General features: G+C 37.1%; 1 protein-coding gene across 3 annotated transcripts in view; it reads left to right on the top strand.

Moving 5' to 3' along the window:
- Nucleotides 1-13432, top strand: part of ATP8A (ATPase phospholipid transporting 8A1) — a 200294-nt gene that overhangs the window by 113111 nt on the left and 73751 nt on the right. For all 3 annotated transcript variants that reach the window (XM_089099369.1, XM_089099370.1, XM_089099368.1), the window contains exon 9: nt 10070-10531. In XM_089099369.1, coding sequence (XP_088955495.1) covers nt 10070-10531 — 462 coding nt within the window. The remainder of the gene's footprint in view (nt 1-10069; nt 10532-13432) is intronic.

Genomic DNA, 13432 nt, shown 5'->3' with positions numbered 1-13432 from the left:
GAAACACAATCAATATATTTAAAAGTGAAATTTTGATCGGCGATGAAACTCACTGCATCCAGGTTTTTGAAAGGACATATCAGGGATATCATAAGCAGCACTGCTCTATAATAGCTAGAAATATTCCTGAAACTTTTAGAGGAGCTAATTCGATTCAAAGTTAAAAGTTCTAGGGCTGTTCTAGAGCTGTACAAGAATGTGGTTCAGTCCCACTTACTAGGGCTATAATGAGATAAAGTATGCGATGGCTAAGACACGCGTTGCGGTTGAAGGATTGCCAAAGATTGTCCTTGTTTACCAACCATCTAGGACCAAACGAGGTTCTTGTCCATTATTCAGTAAATACCACGAATTTGGATCTGCAAGATTAGACAATAACTGGATTGTAGTTGTCTGTATTTGGAGGTAAAAAAAAAAAAGACTAGAAATGTCAGGGGATTATCCGTCTCTTCTGTCTCTGTTGATGCTATCAAAATTTAGTTTCCGTCTACAATAAAGTGGAAAGTACTGGAAACGACTCTGCTTTATAAAACGTCTCCTACCTTTTAAGTTTGAAAGAGATGTTGACTGAGCCTTTCGCACAGGACTTTCTTCTATTACTTTGCTCTCAAGCTCTAAACTTTGAATTGGAACAGGATGACTTGACGAAACTTCCCAGTCTGTGGTATTTCTATTTTAAGTTTGTCATCAAATCCATTTGCTAGCTTGTTACTAGTATCCTCAGTCATTATGCTGGACATACGAATTGTATGCTTTCTGTTATGTTTGTATCTATATATATGTGTTTGAATAAAATTGTTGTATTTTATTCTTTTCCATTAAAAAAAAGCCTACTTTCTAAATTACTCCATCGTAACAGAATGTTTCCCTTATTCAGTACATTTTTTTTTGCATTTTTATTTTATGTTTGATAACTTGTTTTCAAAATTGTATTTAATTTATTATGTATATACCTGTGTGCATAATTCTTACGTCATACTTACAAGCCTATTTAGATACTGCCCCTACCCATGACGTCCTTGTTTTGCTGAAAATGTTTGTCGTCATTATTTTAGTTATTTAAGTCACATTATTTTAGTCACTAGTAATTTTAGTTACCCAAGTGGGCAATTTCGCCAAAAAAACAGGATTTCCTAAGGTTCGTTATTCTTTATTGTTATTTGAATATTTGAATAGAAAAATGAAAAGATTGAGAGAACTAGATTAAAAGATATTTTATTTAAAAAAATAAACAGCCGGTTATTTAATGTCATTTTGTTTACATTTATTTATTTTCTCAATAGCATTAAAGATTTGATAAATAATCGAGAAAGCAGAATAATTTAATGTTTAGTCTACTATTTCGTTTTAGTTTATAATGTTTCTTTTTTCAATTTTGGTTGGTGATGGAACAGCCTTTCATTAGCCCAGATAGTTGATGGAATGTCAATTTACAATCCAGGCTAAGACGCTGTAATCATAGGCAGCGCGCTAGCGCTGCCTAAGTAAAGAACAATGTGGGTACAATGTGGTGTTTTTTGTTTTTTTTTTCTCCATACCCGGGCACTTCGTATCGAAGGAGTCGTCGTAGAAATTTCAAAAAGGGCTCATTTGATTTGAAATCGGAATGGCTAGTTCCCTTTTTAATAGTCGAAAGTGCTTGGTGGGCCACTAGCCCCCCCCACGCCCATCAGCCCCCCAAATACGTCCGATCAAAATTTTGAGATAGTCATTTTGTTCAGCGTAGTTGATTTACACATATAAAATATCTTTTTGAGGAGGACACTCCCCCAAAACCCTCGGGGCAAGGGTTTTAAGTTATGCCCTGAGGGCATATAAGGTTTTCATGGAAGGTATTGGCGTAGAAACTTCAAAAAAGGCTCATTTAATTGGAAATTGAAAGGACTAGTGCCCTTTTTAATTGTCAAAAGTGATTGGAGGGCAACAAGCCCCCCCCCCCCCCCACGCCCATCACTCCCCCAAATACATCCAATCAAAATTTTGAGATAGCCATTTTGTTCAGGTTTTTATAGAAGACGTTGTCGTAGAAACTTCAAAATATGCTCATTCGATTGGAAATTCAAAGGGCTAGTACCCTTTTTAATAGTCGAAAGTGATTTGAGTGCAACTAGCCCCCCCCCCCACCCTCACGCCCTTCATTCCCCCAAACACATCCAATCAAAATTTTGAGATAGCCATTTTGTTCAGCGTAGTTGATATCCAGATAGAAAATATGTTTTTGAGGACACTCCCCCACATCCCTCAGGGCAAGGGTTTTAAGTTATGCCCTGAGGGTATATAAGGTTTTTATAGAAGGCGTTGTCGTAGAAACTTCAAAAAAGGCTCATTCGATTGGAAAATCAAAGGGCTACTAGCGCTGCCTAAGTAAAGACCGATGTGGGCACAATGTGTTTTTTTTCCACCATACCCAGGCACTTCGTATCGAAGGAGTTGTCGTAGAAACTTCGAAAAGGGCTCATTCGATTGGAAATTGGAGTGGCTAGTGCCCTTTTTAACTAGTCGAAAGTGATTAGAGGGCAACTAGCCCCCCATACGCTCATCATTCCCCCAAACACATCCAATCAAAATTTTGAGATAGCCATTTTGTTCAGCGTAGTTGATTTCCAGATAGAAAATATGTTTTGAGGACGACACTTCCCCACAACCCTCTGGACAAGGGTTTTAAGTTATGCCCTGAGGGTATATAAGGTTTTTATAGAAGGTGTTGTCGCAAAAACTTAAAAAAAGGCTCATTTGATTGGAGAATCAAGGGCTAGTGCCTTTTTAATAGTCGAAAGTGACTGGAGGGCAAATAGCCCCCCCCACGCCCATCACTCCCCCAAATACATCCAATCAAAATTTTGAGATAGCCATTTTGTTCAGCGTATTGGATTTCCAGATAGAAAATAACTTTTTGTGGAGGACACTCCCCCACAACCCTCGGGGCAAGGGTTTTAAGTTATGCCCTGGGGGCATATAAGGTTTTTATAAAAGGCGTTGTCGTAGAAGCTTCAAAAAAGGCTCATTGGATTGGAAATTCAAAGGGCTAGTGCACCTTTTAATAGTCGAAAGTGATTGGAGGGCAACTAGCCCCCCCCCCTCCCACGCCCATCATTCCCCCAAACACATCCAATTAAAATTTGGATATAGCCATTTTGTTCAGCGTAGTTGATTTCGAGATAGAAAATATCTTTTTGAGGAGGACACTACCCCACAACCCTCGGGGCAAGGGTTTTAAGTTATGCCCTGGGGGCATATAAGGTTTTTTATAGAAGGCGTTGTCGTAGAAACTTCAAAAAAGGCTCATTCGATTGGAAATTCAAAGGGTTAGTGCCCTTTTTAATCGTTGAAAATGATTGTAGGGCCCCTAGCCCCCCCCCCCTTCGCACCAATCATTTCCCCAATCATATCCAATCAAAATTTTGAGATAGCCCTTTTGTCCAGCGTAGTTGATTTCCATATAGAAAATATGTTTTTGAGGAGGACACTTCCCGACAACCCTCGGGGCAAGGGTTTTAAGTTATACCCTGGGGGTATATAAGGTTTTATAGAAGGTGTTGTCGTAGAAACTTCAAGAAAGGCTCATTCGATTGGAAATTCAAAGGGCTAGTACCCTTTTCTTAGAGTCGAAAGTGATTGGAGGGCAACTAGCCCCCCCCCCCCCACGCCCATCATTCCCCCAAACACATCCAATCAAAATTTTGAGATAGCCATTTTGTTCAGTGGAGTGGATTTCCAGATAGAAAATATATTTTCGAGGAAGACACTCCCCCACAACCCTCAGGGCAAGGGTTTTAAGTTATACTCTGGGGGCATATAAGGTTTTTATAGAAGGCGTTGTTGTAGAAACTTCAATAAAAGCTCATTTGATTGGAAATTCAAAGGGCTAGTACCCTTTTTAATAGTCGAAAGTGATTGGAGGGCAACTAGCCCCCCCCCCCCACCCCGCTCCTTCCCCCAAACACATCCAATCAAAATTTTTAGATAACCATTTCGTTCAGCGTAGTTGATTTCCAGATAGAAAATATGTTTTTGAGGAGGACACTCCCCCACAACCCTCAGGGCAAGGGTTTTAAGTTATGCCCTGGGGGCATACGAGGTTTTTTTTATAGAAGGCGTTTTCGTAGAAACTTCAAAACAGGCTCACTCGATTGGAAATTCAAAGCGCTAGTACCCTTTTTAATAGTCGAAAATGATCGGAGGGCAACTAGCTCCCTCCCCCACACCCATCATTCCCCCAAACACATCCAATCAAAATTTTGAGATATCCATTTTGTTCAGCGTAGTTGATTTTCAGATAGAAAATTTGTTTTTTAGGACGACACTCCCCCACAAACCTCGCGGCAAGGATTCTAAGTCATACCCCGGGGGCATATAAAATTTTTAAAGAAGGTGTTGTTGTAGAAACTTTAAAAAAAGCTCATTCAATTGGAAATTCAAAGGGCTAGTACCCTAATTAATAGTTGAAAGTGATTTGAGTGCAACTAGCCCCCCCCCTCACGCCCGTCATTCCCCCAAACACATCCAATCAAAATTTTGATATAGCCATTTTGTTCAGCATAGTTAATATCCAGATAGAAAATATGTTTTTGAGCAGGACACTCCCCCACATCCCTCAGGGCAAGGGTTTTAAGTTATGCCCTGGGGGTATATAAGGTTTTTAAAGAAGGCGTTGTTGTAGAAACTTCAATAAAAGCTCATTCGACTGGAAATTCAAAGGGCTGGAAATTCAAAGGGCGACTATTACAAAGTGCCCTTTGTAATAGTCGAAAGTGATTGGAGGGCAACTAGCCCCCCCCCCCACACCCATCATTCCCCCAAACACATCCAATAAAAATTTTTAGATAGCCATTATGTTTAGGGTAGTTGATTTCCAGATAGAAAACATTTTTAAGGAGGAGACTCACCCGCAACCCTCAGGGCAAGGATTATAAGTAATACCCTGGGGGCATATAAGGTTTTTATTGAAATCTTTGTCGTAGAAACTTGAAAAAGGGCTCATTCGATTTGAAATTCAAAGGACTAGTACCATTTTTAATAGTCAAAAATGATTTGAGGGCAACTAACCCCCCTCTCTCTTCCACCTTTTCCCAACACATTCAATCAAAATTTTTATATGGCCATTCTATTCAAAGATTTGAATGTTTTCGCAATTACCTCCTTAAGAATTACAACCCTTCCCAACAAATCCTTCAGGGAATGGGCTGTAAGTTATGCGCTGGGGGCATATAAAGTATTTATGGAAAGCGTTGTCGTAGAAACTTCAAAAGGGCTTATTCAATTGGAAATTGAAAGGGCTGGTGCCTTTTCTAATTCAAGAAATTTCAACAAAGGCTCATTCGATTGGAAATTCAAAGGGCTAGTACCCTTTCCTAATAGTCGAAAGTGATTGGAGGGCAACTAGCCCCCCCCCCCCACGCCCATCATTCCCCCAAACACATCCAATCAAAATTTTGAGATGGCCATTTTGTTCAGCGTAGATGATTTCCAGATAGAAAATATATTTTCGAGGAGGACACTCCCCCACAACCCTCAGGGCAAGGGTTTTAAGTTATACTCTGGGGGCATATAAGGTTTTTATAGAAGGCGTTGTTGTAGAAACTTCAATAAAAGCTCATTTGATTGGAAATTCAAAGGGCTAGTACCCTTTTTAATAGTCGAAAGTAATTGGAGGACAACTAGCCCCCCACGCCCACCATTTCCCCAAACACATCCAATCAAAATTTTTAGATACCCATTTCGTTCAGCGTAGTTGATTTCCACATAGAAAATATGTTTTTGAGGAGGACACTCCCCCACAACCCTCAGGGCAAGGGTTTTAAGTTATGCCCTGGGGGCATACGAGGTTTTTTTTATAGAAGGCGTTTTCGTAGAAACTTCAAAACAGGCTCATTCGATTGGAAATTCAAAGCGCTAGTACCCTTTTTAATAGTCGAAAGTGATCGGAGGGCAACTAGCCCCCTCCACCACACCCATCATTCCCCCAAACACATCCAATCAAAATTTGAGATAGCCATTTTGTTCAGCGTAGTTGATTTCCAGATAGAAAATTTGTTTTTGAGGAGGACAATCCCCCACAACCCTCAGGGCAAGAGTTTTAAGTTATGCCCTGGGGCATACAAGATTTTTATAGAAGGCGTTGTCGTATAAACTTCAAAACAGGCTAATACTATTGGAAATTCAAAGGGCTTGTAACCTTCTTAACATTCGAAAGTTTTTTGTGTGCAACTTGCCCCCCCCCCCGCACGCCCTTAATTTCCCCAAACACATCCAATCAAAATTTTGAGATAGCCACTTTGTTCAGCGTAGTTGATATCCAGATAGAAAATATGTTTTTGAGCAGGACACTCCCCCACATCCCTCATGGCAAGGGTTTTAAGTTATGCCTTGGGGGTATATTAGGTTTTTAAAGAAGGCGTTCTTGTAGAAACTTCAATAAAAGCTCATTCGACTGGAAATTCAAAGGGCTGGAAATTCAAAGGGCGACTATTACAAAGTGCCCTTTGTAATAGTCAAAAGTGATTGGAGGACAACTAGCCCCCCCCCACACCCATCATTCCCCCAAACACATCCAATAAAAATTTTGAGATAGCCATTTTGTTTAGGGTAGTTGATTTCCAGATAGAAAACATATTTTTAAGGAGGACACTCACCCACAACCCTCAGGGCAAGGTTTTAAGTTATACCCTGGGGGCATATAAGGTTTTTATTGAAATCTTTGTCGTAGAAACTTGAAAAAAGGCTCATTCGATTTGAAATTTAAAGGACTAGTACCATTTTTAATAGACAAAAGTTATTTGAGGGCAAATAACCCCCCTCTCTCTCCCACCTTTTCCCAAAACACATCCAATCAAAATTTTGAGATAGCCATTTTATTCAACGTAGTTGAAATTTTTGAAAATTAGGTCTTTAAGGATGACAACCCCTCCCCCCACAGCCCTCAGGGTAGGGGTTGTAAGTTATGTCTTGGGGGCATATAAAGTTTTTAATGAAAGCGTTGTCATAGAAACTTCGAAAGGGCTTATTCAATTGGAAATTGAAAGGGCTGGTGCCTTTTTTAATAGTTGAAAGTGATTGGATAGTGACTAACGTCCCTCTCACGCCCACCATTTTCCCAAACACATCCAATCAAAATTTTGAGATATCCATTTTTTCCAATGTACCTGAAAGTTCTTAAAATTAAGTCTTTTAGGATGATAACCCCCTCAGAGCCCTCAGTGCAAGGGTTGTAAGTTATGCCCTTGGGGCATATAAGTTTATAATTTATAGAATAGATTTTAGTCTTCCTCAAATCCAATTTTTATATGTTTAAAAACTAAATGTTGACTTAAGATTAAATCAAAATGCACTGTGATAATGCTAATTCCAAATAAGGCATCTCAGCAGTATCCCAAGAACGACTGAGGGTATTATGTTCAATTGTTCGGGGCTACTTCTGCTCTTAAAATTTAACCAAATCCAAATAGCGTAAGTGTGTCCAAGCTATCAAAGAAAGTAAACAGATTTTTTGCAAATGGTATCAAGTTTTCCATTACTGGTCAACTAGAGGAGTTATGAAACTAAATTAAACAGTACTATTTGTGTCCAGATTTTTAAAAGGGTTTATGCTGTTAAAAACTGCTTAAAATTTTTCTCCGGCATACAAATAGCAGGCCAAACTATAAAGTCTTAAAAAACTTAAAGATTTAAAGTATTATTTTCTTTCTCCCTGAAAAGACTTCAATGTAAAACGAACAGAAATTAGTTAAAAAAACTTATTCCACAAAATAAGTTTTTCAAAGGAAAGTAAAGAACTCCATTAAACAAAAAATGAGCAAAACTAAAATCAAATAATCTACCAAGCGTGAAACTACCACTCAGCATTGATAAATAAATGAAACCAAAAACAAACAGAAATTACAATAATTAACCGAGTCAAACTCAAAACGAGCAGAAATTAACAGAAGTTGGGCGCAAAACCCATATGCCTTCCCAAGGCCAGAACAAAATTTGCTCTTTACTGAAAAAATACAAATGAATGTGCATTGTCAGTTTAATATACATATTTAGTAACATATTTATACATATTTAATATACATATTTAGTAATCAAAATGTTAATATTATTTGATTTATTAAAGTTATAAAAATAAAAACATTTACATGTTTTCAGTAAAGTGCAAATTTTGTTCTGGCCTTGGGAAGGCATAGGGATTTTGAGCCCAACTTGCGTTAATTTCTACTCGTTTTAAGTTTGACTCGGTTAATTATTGCAATTTCTGTTCGTTTTGGGTTTCATTTATTTATCAATGCTGATTTGTGGTAGTTTCACGCTTGGTAGATTAGTTAATTTTAGTTTTGCTCATTTTTTGTTTAATAGAGTTCTTTACTTTTCTTTGAAAAACTGATTTTGTGGGAAAAGTTTTTTTTAATTAATCAATTAAAGGAACTAAGATGTCTGAGTGTTACTTTAGCTTTTTTTTTATCTCACAAAAGAAAAACCTTTATAGGTGGCCACAGCTTGCAATCATGCTTCTGAGGTGCCATCCTCAAATATTTGGATTTTTATTCAAAATTTCCAAATGATATTCCTTTTACGCAGTGTTTTGTTGAATCTACCTCTCTCCTTAAATTTCCTCCTACTAACCCCTTAAATTCCCTCCCCTTAAACCCTGTGTATGTGGCTGGTTAAGTGAAACAAAAGAATTGCTTATATTCTTTAATTCGTTTTCTTTTTGGATTATGAAAAGTTCTTTTTACGTCGGTTTACAGATAATTAACCTCAATCTCTTTGACATATAAAAATAGTGTTCAATAAGAAATGGCCTATTGCGTCACTAGTTTCTAGCGTCATCTAAAATCAATAAAACATAATAAAGGTGAAAGGCCACGAGAGGCTCGCAAGGGAATGACAAAGGAATACGAAGAAATAACATAAATCTGATTGGGAAGTAACAACAAATGTTAAATGTGAGTAGCAACGTGAAATGCTGCTGAGTCGTAACTAGGTAAGCACACAACTAAAATGTACCTTAGATGTATACAGTTCAGACCTTTGGGGGTGGGGCTGTATTTAAAAATGTTCAGATATCCAAACATTTTAATGTGTTTATACGAACCTTTTTTTTTTGGGGGGGGGGGATGTCTTTCGGATCAATTTAAGATTGAAAAGACCCTCCTGTGCGACCCTCGTAACATATAAAAATAAGTATCAAAAGTTAAGCATTTGAAAAAATATTTTCTAATTTCTTCTTTAGAGCTAGTTGTAATATTTATTTCACAAGCTTTGTTCTATCATTTTCACGATTTTTGATTTAACACCAATTAGTGGAGTTCAAAACTGATAACTGGTTGACAGTTCTTTTATTTTCTTGCCTCGGGACCTTAAAGGTGTTGCGTCCGCTCAAATGCAAGGAAGAAAAATTTCCTCTTAGATTGGAGAACCCTCCCGTTTCCTGCCCCGAGGAAGAATCCTCCATCCCTTGCGTAAGAGTGGATCTATGTGCACCAAGAGGTCAGATAGGATACGTTCTATAACAGAAGCACTCAGGTCTGAACTGTATTGGAGATCGGAGATGCTTTTCAGGCAGTAGAACATCAATATTATGATCTAGATTGGGATTGGAATGGCATATTTTGCAATCCAGGTTATGAATTTAACTGGGTTTGTTCATGGAAGAGGCTTATCAAGGGTCAATCAAAGGACATCAAAGGTCCTAAGATATTTTGGTACTTGGGCATTATATGGGCAGTTACGAAATAGACAATGGAAGCCAGTCACGAAATGGACGAAGACGCGTGATAAAAAACAGGTTAACGCTCCCTTATGGGATATAAACAAAGGGTTTCTCACTCCAGGAACTATATTTAAACTTGTTTTTTTGGGGGTTGGGGGGGGGGGGAGGTACCTAGGTTAAGTTACGTATTTATTATATGCAATGCTTTAACCCACCCCCCTAATGGTCAAATATATAGCCCGAATTTGTTCCTAAACTATTATATTTTCATCCTATTTTATTTTATTTCATTAGCTTTAACCAAACTTGACTTTTTAGAAATGCCCATATAATGTTCAAGTACCGATTTTTTTGTCAGCCATCTTTTTTTTTCAGGGACATCAAACTTCTGGACACATAAAAGAATTTCTTACTCTAATGGCTGTTTGTCACACTGTCATTCCCGAACGAGATCCCTGCAATGATGGAAAGCTTTGCTACCACGCGGCCTCCCCTGATGAGCGAGCTTTAGTATATGGAGCTCAACGTTATGGGTTTGTTTTCCAAAATCGGACTCCAGAATTTGTTGTTGTTGATGCTCTTGGAAAAACAGAGCGCTTTGAGATATTACACGTTCTAGAATTTACTAGTGACCGAAAACGGATGTCAGTTGTAGTGCGTACACCGGACGGAAAGTTAAAACTCTATTGTAAAGGTGCTGATACTGCCATCTACCCAAGGTTAAAGGATAACCAACCGTCTAAAGAGATTACACTTCGACATTTAGAACAATTTGCTACTGAGGGTTTGAGAACTTTGTGTTGTGCTGTTGTGGAAATACCTGAGGACATCTATGAGGTATGATGGGGTATTAATTTTACTGAACTAACACCTATTTTTCATTCTTTTTATCTACCCTAGTGAGGGTGCGATGATTTTACTTCAATGATGAAATGACCTTCAGTTTAAAATGTCTAGAGAACGTTTCTCCAAATCACTTAGTTCTTTGCCGTTTCTTAGCTAGAGCCTAGTAAAGAGATAACCACTATTTTAAAGCTATTGCTGTTTACTAGGATTTTAGCATCATGTAACAGCGTCATATAGATAACATTATTGAAAAGACACAAAAAAATACAGCTTTTTTGAGGAAAATTGCGTTGATTTCATCAGATGTAAAAAAAAGTTACTAGGACTTTAGATTTCCAATCGAATGATCCCTCTCCTAAATTTCCAAAACCACCCATGCTGTACGAAATGGCTTGGGAAAAACAAACAAATAAATAAATGATACATGGCAGCCATTTAGCTCTTTACTACACGCATCGCTAAAGAGTAATTTTTATCATGGGGAGATTAAAAAATAAATAAGAAAATCAATCAGACTTTTGTCTTTGCTGGTTTGGAAACATGCATTTAACAATAAGTATTATTTCTAATTGTTTTTTTTTCTTCTATCTTGGCTTTACTTGAAACGTAATGTTACTGCGTCTGTAGAGATCAGGTCTTCAATTTGCTTAGGTTCTTGCTGTTTTTAAATAAAAATGAATTTAAATTGAAACTTGTCGAAAAACATCAATACCAAAAAAATCTCAAATATTTTTTTCTATTGAATCTAGAATTCAATCTTATTTAAATTTATCTTAGATTTTCACTTTTGTATGGTTCTATTTCCTTCTTTTCTTTTTGTTTTTCAAAATTTTTATTTTTGTATGGTTCTGTTTTCTTGTTTTCTTTTCATTTTTCTTGGTGTTGACACGCACGAAATAAAATAAAGTTTCAGTTTCATCATATGATCATTTAATCTTTTCAATCTCAGTATATTATACTTTAAGACTTAATATTTTAAGACTAATTTTATTGCATTTCATTTTATTTTGTGTACCAAAACATCATGTATTTTATACCAAACATCATATATATCAAACATCATATATTTTATACCAAAACATCATGTTGAAAAAAGGAAGAAACGCCCAAAACTCTTTGATTGCTTCCTTACGGTAATTAGAACTAAAGGTAAAAAAAAAATCTTAAAAGTATTTTAATTACAAATACCCAATGTTACGCCAATGGCAAAAGAAAAAAAAAATAATCTAACAATCGTATTAAAAAAAAAGTCAGCACTGGCAAATTATTCAAAAAAATCACCATTCGAATGTATTGTTTTTTTCTTGAATTTTGTTTAATCGACATACCCAGTGATGCCACTAACTGCAAGGGTGAGAAGAAACAACAACAAAACGTATATAAAACAGAATAGTATTAGTTACCGTAGCGCAGTGTTAATAGGACTCCTTCAGTAATGGGGATGTGAGTTCAGACCAATCCACGATAAGGAAAAGATTTGTAACTGCATATTTTGTTGTGTTTCATTTTGTTCTGTGGTGGTGCAGTGGGTGTAGTGTGTGTTTCATTTTGTTCTGTGGTGGTGCAGTGGGTCTAGTGGGTGTTTCATTTTGTTCTGTGGTGGTGCAGTGGCTGTAGTGGGTGTTTAATTTTGTTCTGTGGTGGTGCAGTGGGTCTAGTGGGCATTTCATTTTGTTCTGTGATGGTGCATTTGGTGTAGTGGGTATTTCATTTTGTTCTGTGGTGATGCAGTGGGTATAGTGGGTGTTTCATTTTGTTCTGTGGTGGTGCAGTGGGTCTAGTGGGTATTTCATTTTGTTCTGTGATGGTGCGTTCGGTGTAGTGGGTATTTCATTTTGTTCTGTGATGGTGCCTTCGGTGTAGTGGGTATTTCATTTTGTTCTGTGGTGGTGCAGTGGGTGTAGTGGGTGTTCCATTTTGTTCTGTGGGGGTGCAGTGGCTATAGTAAGGGATCCAGAGTTCAAACCCAACTGTAGCAACACACCGTAGGGCTGACGCAAGGACGTTAGTCAAGAAGCGTCGTTAATCTGATACATAAATACATACAGAATTTTGATAAACCTTTCGAGTTTTCTGGAGTTGGTAATTGTCTCTGGGATGTGTTATATTAGAACAAGAAAACTTTCGCTCTAAAAATACAAACAAAAAAGACGAAGAAAAAGCGAAAAAAGGAAAAAAAAGATATGACAGTAAGAAAAAAAAAAGATATGACAGTTAAGAAAAAGGCGAAACGGGCATGTTATTTATTTAAATTCGGTAATTTTGCTGTCAAATGCTAAAATAATAGGGAAATTTATTTAACTTGAGATAAGATTTTTGCATGAAGTAGATTCAGTTTCTTCTTTTTTAGTAAAATTAGGTAGCCATGAATCAAGCTGCTATCCACTAGTATGTTTTTATGGTTGTGAGTGGAGAAACATTTATCAGCCCAGTACCAAAACAAAATTGGCTTGAAGTGAAAGGAGAATTTTCAAAAATAGACATGAAATGTAAAATTATTTTTATGGGAAAAATTTGAAAAAGGCATTTTTTAGACCGCCTTTTTCAGCCTACTCAAGATCGGGGAATAATTTTGGCCATTCTTAAAGAGGGGGCATTTTAATACGCAGACATGTTGGTTTATATATTTATCCCTTTAAATAACCTAAAATTCGCCTCCCAAATAAAAAGAGACTATCTTGCCAGATATTTTACGAACAACTGAAAAGACTGCTGTATGTAAGAGAGTTAAAACTAGAATCAGTGTTATCCAGACTTTTTCAAAAAGTTAATGCTGTTTTACTTACGACAAAAAAAAGAAGAAAAAAAGACCAACAGAACAAGGGTGATCTTCAGCTACGGAATTTGTGTACTGGCTGAATATTATTCTTATTTGGGTTCATCTTTACTTTT

The sequence above is a fragment of the Artemia sp. Qi Xiang Cuo genome, chromosome 13 (assembly GCF_049724085.1).
Source record: "Artemia sp. Qi Xiang Cuo chromosome 13, ASM4972408v1, whole genome shotgun sequence".
NCBI lineage: Eukaryota > Metazoa > Arthropoda > Branchiopoda > Anostraca > Artemiidae > Artemia > Artemia sp. Qi Xiang Cuo.
This window is presented reverse-complemented; position numbering and strand designations above follow the sequence as displayed.